This window comes from Raphanus sativus, chromosome 9 (genome assembly GCF_000801105.2).
Source record: "Raphanus sativus cultivar WK10039 chromosome 9, ASM80110v3, whole genome shotgun sequence".
Lineage (NCBI taxonomy): Eukaryota > Viridiplantae > Streptophyta > Magnoliopsida > Brassicales > Brassicaceae > Raphanus > Raphanus sativus.
In genome coordinates, this window is record NC_079519.1 from 13704072 (window position 1) to 13720080 (window position 16009).

General features: G+C 38.6%; 3 protein-coding genes and 1 long non-coding RNA gene across 5 annotated transcripts; 2 read left to right on the top strand and 2 right to left on the bottom strand.

The window, feature by feature from the left end:
* The first annotated feature begins 2236 nt into the window (after positions 1 to 2236).
* LOC108829962 (uncharacterized) lies at positions 2237 to 3332 on the top strand. Of its 2 annotated transcripts, none has more exons than XR_001946102.2 (2): positions 2237 to 2711; positions 2890 to 3332. It is a non-coding gene; the product is annotated as an uncharacterized LOC108829962 (long non-coding RNA). The 2 variants fall into 2 exon arrangements; XR_001946103.2 differs by having other exon boundaries at positions 2898 to 3332.
* A 677-nt stretch (positions 3333 to 4009) lies between these two features.
* Positions 4010 to 6739, bottom strand: LOC108829957 (uncharacterized). Its single transcript, XM_018603559.1, has 7 exons — positions 6665 to 6739; positions 5675 to 6313; positions 4859 to 5374; positions 4624 to 4761; positions 4337 to 4551; positions 4187 to 4256; positions 4010 to 4114 (listed from the first exon to the last, which is right to left on the bottom strand). The coding sequence occupies exons 1-7, from the start codon at positions 6737 to 6739 to the stop codon at positions 4010 to 4012; spliced, it is 1758 nt and encodes a 585-aa protein (XP_018459061.1).
* A 2037-nt stretch (positions 6740 to 8776) lies between these two features.
* On the bottom strand, positions 8777 to 9268 carry LOC108829958 (E3 ubiquitin-protein ligase SINA-like 1). The gene has a single exon (XM_018603560.1). It carries the CDS (start codon positions 9266 to 9268, stop codon positions 8777 to 8779), a length of 492 nt encoding a protein of 163 aa, XP_018459062.1.
* A 1316-nt stretch (positions 9269 to 10584) lies between these two features.
* On the top strand, positions 10585 to 12420 carry LOC130500075 (uncharacterized protein At3g43530-like). The gene is made up of 5 exons (XM_056994775.1): positions 10585 to 10671; positions 10923 to 11720; positions 11808 to 11910; positions 11974 to 12245; positions 12325 to 12420. Exons 1-5 carry the CDS (start codon positions 10585 to 10587, stop codon positions 12418 to 12420), a joined length of 1356 nt encoding a protein of 451 aa, XP_056850755.1.
* Positions 12421 to 16009: the final 3589 nt, after the last annotated feature.

Consider the following 16009-nt stretch of genomic DNA (forward strand, 5'->3'; position numbering starts at 1 on the left):
TGGTCGCTCTCTCCGACTGCATAAATGATCCCTTTTCTCCTGTCATTTTTGTTGTAGGGTGCGTGCTGACGCGGCTCGTGGACATCCATCGTCTTGGCTGCTGCTTGCTTCAGAGCTTGCTGCTTGGCGTTGAAAGCTCGTTTGTCTTCCTCTAGCCTGATGAAGTTTTTTGAGTTGTGCAAGGCGTCTTCAATGGTGATATCCGGATGCTCGTAGAGGTAGTCCCTGAACTTGGAGTTGATCCATAGGGAGTTGGTTAGGGCTTTAACGGCTGTTTGATCCGGTACGGGAACCTTGGACAGTACTTCTTTGAACTTCTCCATGAAGTCCTTGAGGCTGTCGGTTGACGATTGAGATAGTTTCCACAAATTAGCCATCGATGTGCCTTGACGCGTCCACATGATATAGTTCTTGAGGAAAGACGCGGATATATCGTGAAAATTGTCGATCGAATGCTCCTTCAGGTGAGAGAACCAGCTGAGGGCTGGTCCGGAAAGACTCTCGACAAAAAGTTGGCAGAGACCAGCGTCTCTCTCTTCGTCAGAGAAATGGTTCCGACCCATAGCTATGTTAAAAGCTGTCATGTGATCGGTGGGATCTGTGACACCGGTGTACGGGGGGATGCGAAGCTTTTCCGCCTTCTTGATTTTGACGTTTGTTATTCGCTTGGTGAAAGGGTTCCGCTGGGTGGAGGCGAGAACGCGTTCGATCTCTGGAGCCGACGTCTTGACGTGGTGGATCTTGGAGTGGATATCCCGTAAGGAGAGTTGCAAGTCGGCGATCTGACGGCTTATAAGAGAGTCGGAGCCGTCGGTCGGTTGTGTTGTGTCGACGTGCGTCAGAAGTGCGTCGTCGGTTGGTTCGTCGGGATTAGGGTTAGGGTTAGGGTTCGCGGTGGCGAACAACCGTCGTGTGGCGGTTTCTGCTTCATTATTTTCGCCATCTAGGGTTAGGGTTCGCGAGTGTAGCTAGACGTTCGTTCGTAGCTTTGTTTGTTTCCTCTTGTTGAACGAAGCGTGCCATGATGGCTTGCAGCATCTCAGGAACGGACGGTGTTGCGGCGACCGGCGTATCGGCGGCGGCTCCCCCTTCTAACGCCATGGGTGTGTTTTCAGAGCTCATACTAACCTTGCAAACGTTACTTTGTAAGGCCCCACGGTGGGCGCCAACTGTTGAATCCGAGTTTGTTGATCGACTGAAAGTAAAGAGGATTCGGTTTTGTGGGTCTTACGAAGACGTTTTATTGTTTAGTAAACGAGATTGAACGGACTACAAAGAGGTGAAACGAAAAGAAGAAAAGGTCGGAGCTTTGTTGAAAGCGCCGGCAAGAACACAAGGTAGATCGATTGGTTGGTAAACCCTAATCTTGCCGTCAGTGCTCTAAAGTGTATTTCGGATCCTTTTCTCTTTCCCCTTCGACCTCCTTTTATAGCCCTCGTTCCTCTGCCCTTCGTTCGCCCTAGGACTTGTTCGCCCTAGAACCTTTGGGCCTGAATTCTTGCTTGATGGGCTTCGGAGCTAAACGATGGCGTATTGGGCCAAAGTAAGTCTAACCGATCGATCGGTCGTCCGGGTTGATCGATCGGGCTGACAGATTGAGCCAATCTCAAAACGAGCCTCTAATGCCGATGGACCGAATGCCGTTGTTCGATGGGCCTTGTGGAGGGATGTTAAATCCGTCTCCAACATTCTCAATCTCAAATATAACTTCCAGAAAAAACTAAATCTTCGATCAAACTTTATACTCTAAACTCTAATTTCAAACATAAACTATACATCCACTAGAGATAAACTTCAAATCTAAATTTTGATTTTAAAAATTGAACCACAAATCTTCAATATAATATTTTAATCTGATATTATTCAAATTTTAACCCAAAATTTCAAACCTAAACCTTATACCTCACATCAAACTGCATTTCATATACCCTTTCTTAATTTTCAAAACCCTTTGAATTTTTTAACTCAAAAATCCAAATCTAAACTATATATATTCTAAACTCTAAAACATTTATACTTTTATTATATAGATTTAACTTTGTAAATCAAATCTTATTTCTCATACTCTTAATCTTAAATATAACTCTATATCCTTTAAACTCTAAACCCCAAACCTTATATTCTAAACTCCTAAACTATTTAACTTTATCTTATACTTCCAATTATTTAACTTTTAAAATTTATAAACCAAGTCATATTTTTCAAACTCCAAACTTCAAACTTAGATATACATCCTTTAACTAACATTGAACCCAAACTTTATATTAACACTTACTTAAACTTCAAACACCAATAATCTCTTAAACTCTAAACTAAAAATCTGTTTTTAAAATTAATCTTAAGCATCGAATGATATAGCAGCAAAAAGTAAACATAAAAGAAAAAAAAAATCTATTGGCCAATACACTTTTCACATGGATCACCATTCCAGCCGTTAGATTGAGTTTCAATCAATGGACAAGATTTTTTTTTGTTTTCTTTCTTCTTTCTCCTTCTCTCTTCAGATCTACGGATCTCTCATCTCTCCATCTTCTGTTCTTTTCTCTTTCAAAGTCCATCTTCTCCATATTTGTTCTCCTCTGTTCTTCATCATCTTCTCCATCTTCTGCTCACCACTTTCTTCACTGCTCGCCGTACTCTTTTCACCGCCTTGAGTTCGAGTCTGATTCGAGACATATGAGGCACGCTGGCCGTCCCACCACCGCCACTTGGTTTGAACTCTCTCTCTCTCTCTCTCTCTCTCTCTCTCTCTCTCTCTCTCTCTCTCTCTCTCTCTCTCTCTCTCTCTCTCTCTCTCTCTCTCTCTCTCTCTCTCTCTCTCTCTCTATCTCTCTCTCCGTCCATCTATCACTCTGTTCTGAACTTATTTTTTGTGTTCTACGGTTGGAGGAGGAAAGGCGAGGTGGAAGTGGTGGTGCGGCGGAAGACGGAGTTCCAGTAGATCTGGAAGAAGCTGGAGAAGAGGAGGCTTCATGGGGAAGACGACGTCCACATGGTGAATCCTCGGAAGCTGCGTCGAAGGAGGCGCACGGAAGCTGTAGTGGGGGAGACCCTGAGGCCGGAAGCAGAGATGACGGCATCTCCGGTCAAGGATAGAGAAGGCCAGGCGCACTGGTTGAGGAGGCACACAGGGCGGCTGGAGTTTTTTTTTTTTTTTTAGGTTTAGTGTTTTTTTTTGTTTAGGGTTTTCCGGTTTAGTGTAAACCGAATTGGATAAACCTTTGTGGTTTACTTTATTTTTATTTTTTCTGGTTTAGTTTTGTAAACCGAAATTTATTTATCATTAAATTTTATTTTATTTTTAATATAAAAAAAATTGGGTTTAATTTTAATTATTTTAATTTAGTTTTTTAAAAAAAAAATTTTAGAATGACCTATCATGGCACGAAATATGAACCATCATTTAATTTAATAATAGCATTCAAATATTGCTATTGTATCTCTATTTTTTGTAGCTTTACGAAAATGCTATTGTAGAAGGAGTACCTATGATTGCTGCCGTATACATAGCATTTGGTAAAATGCTATCAAACCCCTAATATAGCATAAAACCCGCGCTAACAATGTACATATTTCTTGTAGTGTCAAGAAATTTGACAGCGTAAATTCCACAGTCTCCATGAGGGGGTTTGCTTTGCGGAACTCCATCCGTTACAAATTCGATGGAATACATGGATTTGTCCATAACCTGCTTTACTTCATCATCAGAGAAAGCATACAAGACTTAAGGAAGCATGTGAGCAATAGGCATCGCCGCCTCCTTGATAGTCTCCTTAGAAACTGCATTGGTCGAACTATCATAGATTTTGATAGTCCGGTCCGGGATAGAAATGGCCATCAACACCCAGTGACAGTCACCTACAAACATAACTGAATATAGTGTATCGACATCTCGTCCCCATTGCTTCCCAGGTGGGCTATTCTTTGGCCTCTCACCGATGTAGTACTTATAGGTTCCCTCAGGTATTTTCGACGGATCTCTTAACCACTCCTTGTACCTCATAGTCCACTATGCTGGGAAAACTGCGTCCAGTATTGCAATCCTTGGAGATATGAATACATCTGGATTTTTGGAGAACCTTTGTCTGTACATCGCTAAGGGTACTTCAAGGTCCTGTACAAGAGGATATAATAAGCTTAGAATTACGTACACATAGCGAGGGTATTAATAACCTCTTTGACTTACACAGAATGACAACCAAGCCCTCGGCTTCAAAAATTTCTTCAAACAATCTTTGGCCCCATTACCATGCCCTCTGCCGAAGACCAACAGCTACTTCAAGTTAAACGAAGATTTTTTTTTAAAAAAGGGCCTTGGGTAACACAAGATACTTACTTTTCTCTTATGAAAGCGATCAATGCCTTAACCTTTGATTTATCAACCGGGCCATACACAACCAAGTAGTTACTATCTATTTTTTCAGACAATGCAGCAACCCTTGCACTCCTCCTAATGGGTTTACTTGGCTTAATGATGTTGGATGAAGCTTTTTGGGGTTCATCTTCATCTCCCGTAAATGCTTCGACCTTTGCATCATCAAGTGACTTCAGCTGATTATCTCATGTATCAACTACAGAGGTTTTGGAACGCATTAGCGCAAGAGTTTCCGCAAATTCATGTACTCTGTCGTCTTCTTCCTCCATTGGCACAGGCTGACTTTTTCTTGTGTCGCTATCTTCACCTATTTCTGGTTCTTTCACATCTGTGGCTTTAATATTTGGTTTTACCATGTTCTCTCCTTCCTTGCTTGCTTCTTTATTCTGTCATTTATGGCAGCGAAACAATAACAAATCAATTCATTAATACGGAACCAATAACATCATCACATCCAAACGCTTGAATTGTATTTTGACATACCAAAGGTTCGAGGCTGAGGTTTGGGAATCGCGCGTTTCCTTCCAAACTTAACGCCCTAGATCCCATATTTAGAACCTTATCCAGCTTAACTTTATTTTGTTCCAATGCTTCTATTCTAGCTGTTAGTTTTTGAACGGTACCTACTTCTGAACGCTCCATAGAAAACAATCTCTCTGGGGTCTGCCTCCGTTGTATAATGTATTCTCGTCCTTCATCATCGCTTTCTACTTGGTCTTTATTTTCTGCAATATTAGAGGATATTTCACCTCCATCTGCTGTGTTCTCTTGCTCGCTCCTTGCCACCTTCTTTGATTTCTTCGATTTCATTTGGTTTGCAACACGATTGTTACATTTAACCGGTGTGAATGGGTAAACCGGCAAGGCTTGCCAAGTAATGGTACTCAAGGATTTGTGTTGGCGAAGGAACTCCAAAAGATTGTCAATCTCAGGATCCTCATCTTGTTGTTTCCAAACCGGATGAACTTCATTCAAGCTTCGCGTGCACATACAAGTTACCTATACAACAAATTACACAATGTGGTTGTCAAGAGAAACTAAAATACAAAGTTTTGATAAATCCATACGATGTTAACATACCTTCGCTTTATTAAATGTATCATTCTAGGAGAGCTTTCCACCCTTGCCTTTGAACCTCAGTAACAATATACCATGTGAACTGATAGGACGACCAATTGCTTCTCCAACACAGGGTATATAAGCGTACGTCCGGACCTGAATTACTTGCACGAACCCCTTGCAGACATAACTGGAATTCTTAATCTTACCACTTTCTGTTGCGGTCTTAATCTAATGGACAAGTTCAACAAAAGCCACTCTTCCCCAGGGATACTGCTCGAAAGTCTCCAAATCCATAAGCAGCTTCGCTTTAGCAGGAGGGATAGCTTCTCTTCGATCAAGGGCAAGTAAACCGCCTGTCAAGATGGCCAAATAACACAGCCTAATCTGGTCTTCCCTGGACCAGGATCTGCAAACATCAGGAGATCGACAGAGTTCAAGTATGTCCTCAGCGCTTGGGGTTGAACGGGAGCGTCTCAGTTTGAACAGCGCCCAAAAACGATTACTTTCCTCAACATCTTCCACTACCATTGCATCAGGTATTGGATCACAGTTTAAACATGTGATATCTTCAAACTCAAATAGCGAGAAAAGGGCAGGCTGTTCTTCTATCAAAAACCAAAGCTCGTGTCTTTTTTTGCAATAGTGTTGTCTAGACAGAATGTAATGAACCAATATTAAGGTCCATGCGAACTTCAGATTCACGTACTTGATAATTACCCCTAGTTGAGAGTTCTCAACATACTCCCACACGTCAGCACTAACTACATCTTTTACTGCTTTCACGGTCTTGAAAGTAGAGCTGTAATTTATAGAATTCGAAGGATCTGGCCTCGTTTCGTCAGAAAACAAACTTCGAGGAAACTCCATAGTATTCACCTGTTGGCAATATCAGATGAGGGAGAAGTACATGTTGAAAGAAAAACTGGTAATCCAAAAAATTAGGAAAAAGACGAAGGTTTTATATCACACATCGGAAACCTATTTCGGAAAATTTGACAACCCATCATTCAAAAAAAAATTTGACAACCTTAAGTTTTTGGAATCCTTCACCTTATCCCAAAACAAGCTAACAGCTCATAAACTTTGCTGAGATCGCCCGATGGGTACTGATGAATACAAGATCTGGAACGGGAAAAGAAGAACAGAAGATGAATTGACGACTGAAAATAGAACTTAAATGTGAGGCACGTGACCCCTCCACCGTTCTATTAAAAAGCTCACAATTACCTTTTCACCCTTACTGAATTCAAGCGAAACAGAGGAGAGTTTAGGCAAGCTAGCAGCTGAGTATTGGCAAGCCATTAGCTGAGTATTGGCAAGCGATCAGCTGAGTATCTAATCTTTGCCAACGGATTACAAAAAACCAAATAATATAAACCGGGCAGGAATAGGAGTTAAATCTTCTTGTACGTCAAATTAGTTCTATATCTGCTAATTTCTTTCGTTTGTCAATGTCATGAGTAAGCACAAAAAGGTATAATAATAAGAGGTGTCTAACTAGGTACATTAAAAGTATGCCTCTATTATTATTGTCTGAAAAGGTATATTATTTCATATAGAGTTAAAAATAGCTATGGTTGCATATGCTCTTAGAATTTCTCTATAATAGAGTTAAAAATTATTATACCTTTTCAGACACCTCTTATTATTGTCTTAGTTATACACCTCTATTATAGAGAAATTCTAAGAGCATCTGCAACCATAGCTATTTTTAACTCTATATGAAATAATATACCAGATGTTCCTCTATAATAGAGGCATACTTTTAATTTACCTGATGTTCCTTTAACTTTTTATTTTAATAATTATAACCAAAATATAATAGTTTTTGAACGAAATACACTTTTAATATGAATATAATAATAATTTTTATCTAAAATATTTTGTAAGCTTTTAGAAGGTCTTTTAGATCCCTAGTCTCACTGGCACGGCCGCAAAAAAAAAACAAAAAAAAACACTGGCAAGGCAATATTAAGTTCGCAAGTTAAAGGCAGGCTGTGGACATGCTAATAAGGTGATATTCCCCTGCCGACAGGCTGTTGCCTTGCTCTGTATAACTAGGTACACCTAAGAAATTATAGGTAACTATATGCCAACCACTGGAGCAAGGGGACCGTAACCACATGCCCAAGCCCAAGATGTCATGAGTAAGCACAAAAAAGGTATAATAATAAGATGTTTATAACTACGTACACCTACGAAATTCTAAGAGCATCTGCAACCATAGCTATTTTTAACTCTATATGAAATAATATACCAGATGTTCCTTTATAATCGAGGCATACTTTTAATTTACCTGATGTTCCTTTAACTTTTTATTTTAATAACTATAACCAAAATATAATAGTTTTTGAACGAAATACACTTTTAATATGAATATAATTTTAATTTTTATCTAAAATATTTTGAAGCTTTTAAAAGGTCCTTTAGATCCCTAGTCTCATTGGCAGGTCTGAAAAAAAAAAAAACACTGGCAAAGCAATATTAAGTTCGCAAGGTAAGGGCAGGCTGTGGGCATGCTAATAAGGTTATATTCCCTTGCCAATTACAGGCTGTTGCGTTGCTCTGTATAACTAGGTACACCTAGGAAATTCTAGGTAACTATCTGGCAACCACTGGAAGCAAGGGGACCATAACCACAGGCCCAAGCCCAAGATGTCATGAGTAAGCACAAAAAGGTATAATAATAAGAGGTGTATAACTAGATACACCTACGAAATTCTAAGAGCATCTACAACCATAGCTATTTTTAACTCTATATGAAATGGGTTCCCGAAGGATGACACCCACTGAAAGGCCGTCGCAAGGTAATAGCAGGCTGTCGCAAGGCAATACTATATTCGCAAGGTAACAGCAGGCCGACGGGAAGTTTATAGCAGCGCTTTGCAAAGTTTAAGGTGATAAATGGGTTCCCGAAGGATGACACCCACTGAAAGTAAGGGGTCGCAATTACCTTTTCACCCTTACTAAATGTGAGGCACGTGACCCATCTACCGTTCTGTTAAAAAGCTCACAATTACCTTTTCACCCTTACTGAATTCAAGCGAAACAGCGGAGTATTGGCAAGCTAGCAGCTGAGTATTGGTAAGCCATCAGCTGAGTATCTAATCTTTGCCAAATGATTACAAAAACCGGGCAGGAATAGGAATTAAATCTTCTTGTACGTCAAATTAGTTCTATATCTGCTAATTTCTTTCGTTTGTCAATGTCATGAGTAAGCACAAGGTATAATAATAAGAGAAGTTAGTTCGCACCAATTGAAACAAAAGTTACCAAACATAAGTTGCAAACATGAAAAGGTTCGAAAAGTAAACTGCAAACACATAATCACCGACCTCCCTAAACAACACTCTCAACCCTATTGATTAATATGAGAAGCTCAGTGGCATTACCCATGAACGAAGGAACAACAAAAAGCTCAGGAGGTAGTTGGCTACTTGCACTATTAGCTCTGGCGATTATCAATCGTTCAAATGACAATGTACTTCTTGAACATACCGTCAGCTTCCAGGAGAAGTTTCCCATTCCAGGAACGTTAGGCGAAATACATCTTACATTGAAATATGCACCATGTGGCTGGATGAGACGATCCACAACAATAAGTTCTCCTCCTCCCCTACTTTGTTCCTTGAGAACTACCCTCTGATGATTAGCAAAGCTTATAGGCATTGTTTCTCCACATTCAATCATCTGCAACTCGTCAGAATGGCCACTGCTGGCGTGATCGTACAATTTACGGTATGTTCCAATGAAGTTGCAGCCGCTAAATGGGCAGACACAACGCCCTTCCAATGCACTGCTGTATTCGCACTGATGCAAATGGCTTTGCATTTTAAAACATGTCACATTTGCAAGGCAACCAAACTCTGCGTTTGCACATGGAACCTCAAGAACATGATCCTTATAACATTAAAAATAGTTGTGTCAGTAACTATTTATCTAAATTATAAGACATATAAGAAATCTATGTGTGAATATCACCAATGCGTATATTAGAATTTATCTATCGACAATAACTATTTATCTAAAAGTAAGAAGAAGAAACAATTTTTTGGGTGGTTCCCAATGCATTGAGCAAGTGTGCAGCCGTCTACAGAGTGATGTAAGTACTCTTGAGACATAAACGTAGTTTTGCTTATATACCACAGGGAAACTAATTACCCTTCTGGGCTGATTTAATAAGCCCATGAAGCTGCTGTTATTTTAGAGATTATAAATCTGCAGAGAAGTGGCAAAGCAATAGCAACTTGTAACACCCACTTTACAACACCCACTTTATTCCTTTTAACACTACACTTCATCTTCTCTCTCTTCCACATCTTTATTCAACAACTACATAACTTTTACCTTCTACAATAGTTTTGTTTAATAAAATTACAACACCTTACCCTATCATTTTTATTTCATATGTTTCATTTTATTTATGTTTATGTTTTTTGTGATTACATATTATTAATCACTGTTAATATCAAACTAAATTTAAATAAGTAAAATTAAATAATTTTATAAAAGAATGTTTCTTTTTGTTTAAAGATGGTTTTTTCTGTGTCCAAATCAAACGAAAGTAGTCTCTATTTATAGAGAATGAAAAATTATAAATTTTGATATAACTTTTGATATATTTATTTATAAATATTATGAAATAATTGAAGTTGTATAATTGAGATGAAAAGAAAAACATGAAAATCAAAGCAACCAATCATAATGCACACGCTGGTCCCACTTATCTTCTATTTTCTACTTTCACGGGTGTTGAAAGTTTTCAACACTAAATTTGCCAACTCACGCCACATCACATTCTTTTTTATTACAACAAACCATTGTAGTAGGATTAATTTTTTCAAGTGTTGTAAAATAGTTTACAACAAACCATTGTAAATCTAGTAACTAAAAGCATCACTTTCACCGCCAGCATGTCACTGTGTATTTTTTTAACGTTTATTATAATGATATATCAAAACAAAATTAATTTCTGAAATTGGACCTTTACCAATCTGAAATTCAAATTTTAAAAAGTTCGAGGTTTAGGGCTTTGGGATCCATGGTCCGTAAAAAGACGAAGCCGATCTATTTTGGCGTCAACCAGCGGGATCCCATGGTCATTCAACGGTTAAACCCTTTGGTACGTTTATTAAAGAAGTATTCAAATGTCGGGGAGGGAACCGATGCAGCATGCTACTGTAGAAGCACAGAGCGGTCTCATCGACAGTAACCCGGCAATAGCTCATAAGACGGTATGTAGCTGAGAGTATAAACTAACATATAATTTTGGAGAGTATTAGCCGGCTCTTTCCTTCCGGACGTAGAAGTAGGAAACACTACAGAGTTCGCTATTGAACGATTGTATTACAGGTGGCTTCACTACCTTTAATAATTGTATTTCAGGTGGATGGAAAGGAACCAGTGCAACCAAGGCGGATGTTTCTTCAATCCGACAGAATATACGAAGCAAATTAAGCTCTCTACAAGGTGTTACATCGAAAAGGCAGTGAAGACACTGAATGCTTTAAAAGTCCCGCTTACAGCAGACGAGAGGAGATGGTTTGAGACGCACGATCAGTTCAAACACTTCTTCCACATGCCCTTAGAGAAACACCACAAGGTTATGGGAATGTGGATGTTCTTACTTCGAAGTGTATGTACAGAGAAGAAAAAGGAAGTTTGGTTCTTAGTCAATGGAACCCCTATCAGATATTCACTCAGAGAATACGCGCTGATATCTGGTTTAAACTGTCAGCGTTATCTGCATAACTATGAACAATTGGGCGGCTTAGATTTTGCGAGAAGACAGTTTCCCCAAGGAAGTAGAATGGCATACGAAGATGTGGAAAAGAAGCTGCGGAAAATGGAAGCATGTCCAGATAGGTTGAAGATGTGTGTACTCTACTTCTTATCTAGCATTCTTATAGGAAAGAGCAGGACCGGAGAGAAAGCACCCTCCGTGGAGCCCTTTTTTGTAAGAGCTGTGAATGATCTTGAGATGTGTAAGACGTTTCCTTGGGGAAGATTATCATTTGATCAAAATATGAGGGATATCGTACGTGCAATGGATAGCTTTGGTGGAGTTGTCAGCAAAGGTGGGTTCACGTTTCCAAGTTTCTGTACTTCGTTGGAGCTTCTACCGTTTGAGGCAATTCCACAGTTGAAGAAGAAATTTCGTGAACTTCGTAGAGGACGACGCACAGAGAGCAGTTGTCCTCGGATGTGCAAGTCTCAGTACATACCCAGTGCCATGACAGGATTTCCACTTTCGGACATAAATAAAGCACATGGCAAAACAAAGGTTATCATTAAAATATAAAAGCAAGCTTTTAGGTTGCATAATAGGTTGTGTTATTGAATTGTTTGAAATGGTATTTTAAAATGGCAGGTAATTGAAAGTATCTTGCTCCCGTCAGTTGACGAAGAATCTATGCTTGAGCGAATCTTCGAAGAAGAAGAAGACCATGATGTCGGTGATGTTATTGTTGACGGTTGGACACATCGTCTCGTCACAGGTCATTAGTCAATATGGTTTGAAGATTTGTACAATCAAGATGTGGCTGCTAGGAAACAGGGGTTAAACGTTGATTTTCTAGAAGAGCCAGGCCGAGACGGGGTGATGAATAAAGACGAGGAGGAAGATTATATACCGCTTCGAACTTTGATTGAAGAAGGGTTGAAGAATTCCGTCGACAAGGGGATTAAGGTTGTAATTGACAAGATTGATGAGGTGGATAAAAGACTTAGAAAGGTGGAAGATTTTGTGAAGGAAGCGAAAGGAAAGAGTGCATCAACAAGGGATGTCAAACCATCGTTGGTTGAGCAGGTAACACTTTGTAATACTAGAGTGTCTCCAAATATTTACCATATCAAGTTGCCCTAGGTAATACTAAGCGTAAATACAGGAATTAGAAGAGGTGGCTTTGGCATCCACTGCGAATGATGAAGCTACTCGGAAGAGAAAAGCGTCGGATGATGTGATCCAAAACATGCGTGATTAAAAGGCCTTTCATATATGTTATGAAACGATCTAGAATTTATGTTATGTTATCTGGTAGTAGTACTAAGAAAACAATAATCTAAAAGAGACCTTTGTTAATTCGGATGTTGTTATGAGTTTTCCTTCTAGTTTTCATACATGATTTTCTGCAGTGGTTCAACCAGCTATAGTTGCTTTTCCATTGCCATTAACCAACTGTTTCCTTGCTACGAATTATAGTTGCTTTTCCCTTGCCATTAACAGGCTGTTTACTTGCTAACAATCTTTAAAAGTTTAATGATTATTAAGGAACTCTAATATGTAAATCTTGCAGAGAAAGGTTATAGTTACCCCTTAATCTCAAATACAACTTTAAATACATTTGAAAATTTTACGTTGGGAGACACAACTTGAGTTTCCAATTTCAGTAAGAAACACGTGGGATTTAGATAACTCTATACGAATATAATTATAATTTTTATCTAAAATATACAACCATAACTATTTTTTACAAAGAAACACTGTTGCTCTGTATAACTAGGTACATCTAAAAAAAGTAGATAAAACTAGATGTCATAACTCTGGGACTTATATTGTCTAACTATACATTACATTATCTGAAACTTAGTAAAAGTAGACATTACATTATCTGAAACTGATCTTCACATGGCCAGTGGGCAGCGGTCATGTGAATTTCATGGCAGAAGTCCTAAACTGCACATTGCCAGAAACAACAATCGCATATCCACTATGTTCTTGATCCATCTAAGGAAACTACAAACACCGGTTCTTCTATTGCGGAGCACCGGCAATCACGTGAGACGGACCAAGGCTTTATTCTTTTCAGTATAGACATAAACACCTCAAGTTTTTCATAACCCCAATGGGCTGAGGATATATTATTCCTGATCATGTAATACATCCGATCAACAAATTCACGACTAAAGTTAGGATAGTTGTGAACCAACCCTCCATCATCTACACTAAACGCTAAGTTGAGCAATCCATCTACATACTTGGCCAACAACAATCCTCTCTCAGCAGCAAGATGGATTTTCTCTCTTCCTTGATCAAGTAAATGGAGGTAGAAGAACTCATACATACCGCGCAAGTAGATGGCCTCTAGATTACCGGCTTGGTAGCTTAGAAGTCGGAATTTTCTTACAGCATTAACCTCATTAATCCAATAATTGAAGTGAATGAGATCAGCAGATCGGTAGAAGTAGTCATCTCTGCCGATTTGATTAAACCCGTAGAAAGCAATTCTTGCACTACCGAAGCCCCGGATGTGATGTGTTGCTACCTTTGAGAGAATCTTATGGAGGATGAAAGGAAGGAGAGAAGCCAAGTTCGACATGGAGGAGTGTGGAGAGATATTCGAGATAAATGGAAAGATTAACGTTTTTGGACAGGTGATAAACCTACTTATAATGGGGATGATCCTCTTACCGATAAGATTGTATTTACTATCCCACTTAACAGTATTTTGATAGACGTCTTTAGAAGACGAGAAGACACGACTTTCTCATTGCAAGAACAGGCGCAAGGGTTGATTTGAAACTTTGAAAAACGAACATGCAATAAAGAAATATTCTGTGAATAATTTAGTGAAACTCACTGAGTGGGTTATTTTAATAACTGTCATTTCATAATTTATTTGAGTTAGATATTCATTTAACAACACCATAGCGTAACTTTTTATTTTAATAGTTATAACCAAAATATAGAGTGTAATTGGTAAATTATAGAGTAACTGAGCGTAATGGAAAGTGGAGTAATAAAGAGAGAAACTAATAGAGTAATTAAGAGGAAAACTATTGGAGTAATAAAGAAAAAAAATAAAAGTCCAGGGATAATTAACTTTTCACTTCAAAAACAGTGAGGGAGAAAAGTGAACAATATACCTTCAACTAAACAGTATTGAGTGTAAGAAAGAAAATAATCGGTTTCACCTGATTGGCAAGGCAATATTAAGCTCGCAAGGAAAGGGCAGGCTGTGGGCATGCCAATAAGGTGATTATTCCCCTGCCGATTACAGGCTTTTGCGTTGCTCTGTATAACTAGGTACACCTAAGAACGCTTCTGACTCGAATAGTATCTATAGGCTTTGGAACTATGCATAACTCTATATATTTAAGTGACACTAACTAATTTTGATTGTCTAAATTTATGAAACTAACCAAAATTTCAGAATTTAGATAGTCTAAATTTATGAAACTATGTATATCTAGATATTATATTGTTTTATTTTGCAAACAAATAGAAAAAGATAATTAATGATATCGAATGTAATTAATGATAATATTCCAAACCTCATGTAATTAATGATATTGAAAAAGTCTCTTATAATCATTACACTTGCAACTCTACACTTGCGACTCTACACTTGCATTGAAACGCCACGAAACCATCTGTAATGTAACTATGTATATCTAGATATTATATTGTTTTATTTTACAAAAAAATAGAAAAAAAGATACTTAATGATATCGAAAATCCTTTAATTAATGATAATATTCCAAACCTCATGTAAATAATGATATTGAAAAGGTCTCTTATAATCATTACACTTGCGACTCTACACTTGCGACTCTACACTTGCATTGAAACGCCACGAAACCATCATCTCATTGCATTTAAACTCCACTCCCACCGAAGTAACTTACTTCAGTCACTCTGAAAAATTCACCAACCAGAAAAGAAACGATTCATCATCTCATCTCTCATCTCCTCTATCATCTATCCTCTCTACAAACAACGAATCTCACAAACAACTCCAAGATGACACACTACAATAAGCTGTCTGAGGTTTGTTATAACCCCATGCTCAGGTCTTGGCGTTTCAGAGTCAAAATACACAGGGTCTACCCTGTCTATTTACTCTCCTATCTTACCGACATACCTTTCTATACCTATATCCTCGCAGATGAAGATGTAAGTGTTATCATCACCTCTCAAGTTTGTCATTCATAACATCACCTATCTTACCGACAGTGATCCTTGTACTTTATTTAATAATGTAGGGGTCCAAGATGGAGATGAGCGTTTATGGGGATAATGATAAGTTTAGAGGCTTCGAGGAGAAAGAGGGAGAGTAGGTGGAAATCTTTCAGGTACAAGTTCAACATTCCAGTGGAGGTTTCCAGGCAACTAAGTCTCGGTTCAGACTATCTGCTACGCCCAGCACACAAGTCCGCACCATCGAGCCTCTGAACAATCGGCTCTTCATGGACTTCATGAACATCCATGCAATCCCTCACTTGTCATACAGGGAACAAAACTATCCCATAGGTATGAGTTCTGCTAAAATATATTACACATATGTAGATGTTGGTAATCGCAACATTGTTTACTTGAGTAACTATGTAGAGGTAAGTGAAACCAGGACCGGCCCTGAGCAATGCGTCATGAAACATTTGCAACAGGCCCCGAAATTTTTGAATAAAATTATATAGACATAAGCCCCCAAAAAAATTTTTTAGGCCTCTAAATTTTTTTTTTACATAGACAGTGCAACAGGCCCCCAAAATCTCAGGACCGGTCCTGAGTGAAACTAAGTGAAACGAACTGATTTAGAACATTGTATAACTATGTAGAGGTAAGTGAAACTA

Excerpts from the sequence above, each read along its gene's own strand:
- LOC130500075 (XM_056994775.1), top strand. The coding sequence starts at position 10,585 with ATGTCGGGGAGGGAACCGATGCAGCATGCTACTGTAGAAGCACAGAGC. Across the intron at positions 11,721-11,807 it reads AAGCACATGGCAAAACAAAG|GTAATTGAAAGTATCTTGCT; the intron begins GTTATCATTAAA and ends TTAAAATGGCAG. Across the intron at positions 11,911-11,973 it reads CGGTGATGTTATTGTTGACG|ATGTGGCTGCTAGGAAACAG; the intron begins GTTGGACACATC and ends TGTACAATCAAG.
- LOC108829958 (XM_018603560.1), bottom strand. The coding sequence starts at position 9,268 with ATGCAAAGCCATTTGCATCAGTGCGAATACAGCAGTGCATTGGAAGGG.
- LOC108829957 (XM_018603559.1), bottom strand. The coding sequence starts at position 6,739 with ATGGCTTGCCAATACTCAGCTGCTAGCTTGCCTAAACTCTCCTCTGTT. Across the intron at positions 6,314-6,664 it reads AATTCAGTAAGGGTGAAAAG|GTGAATACTATGGAGTTTCC; the intron begins GTAATTGTGAGC and ends TATTGCCAACAG. Across the intron at positions 4,552-4,623 it reads TGGAGGAAGAAGACGACAGA|CTGAAGTCACTTGATGATGC; the intron begins GTACATGAATTT and ends TGAGATAATCAG.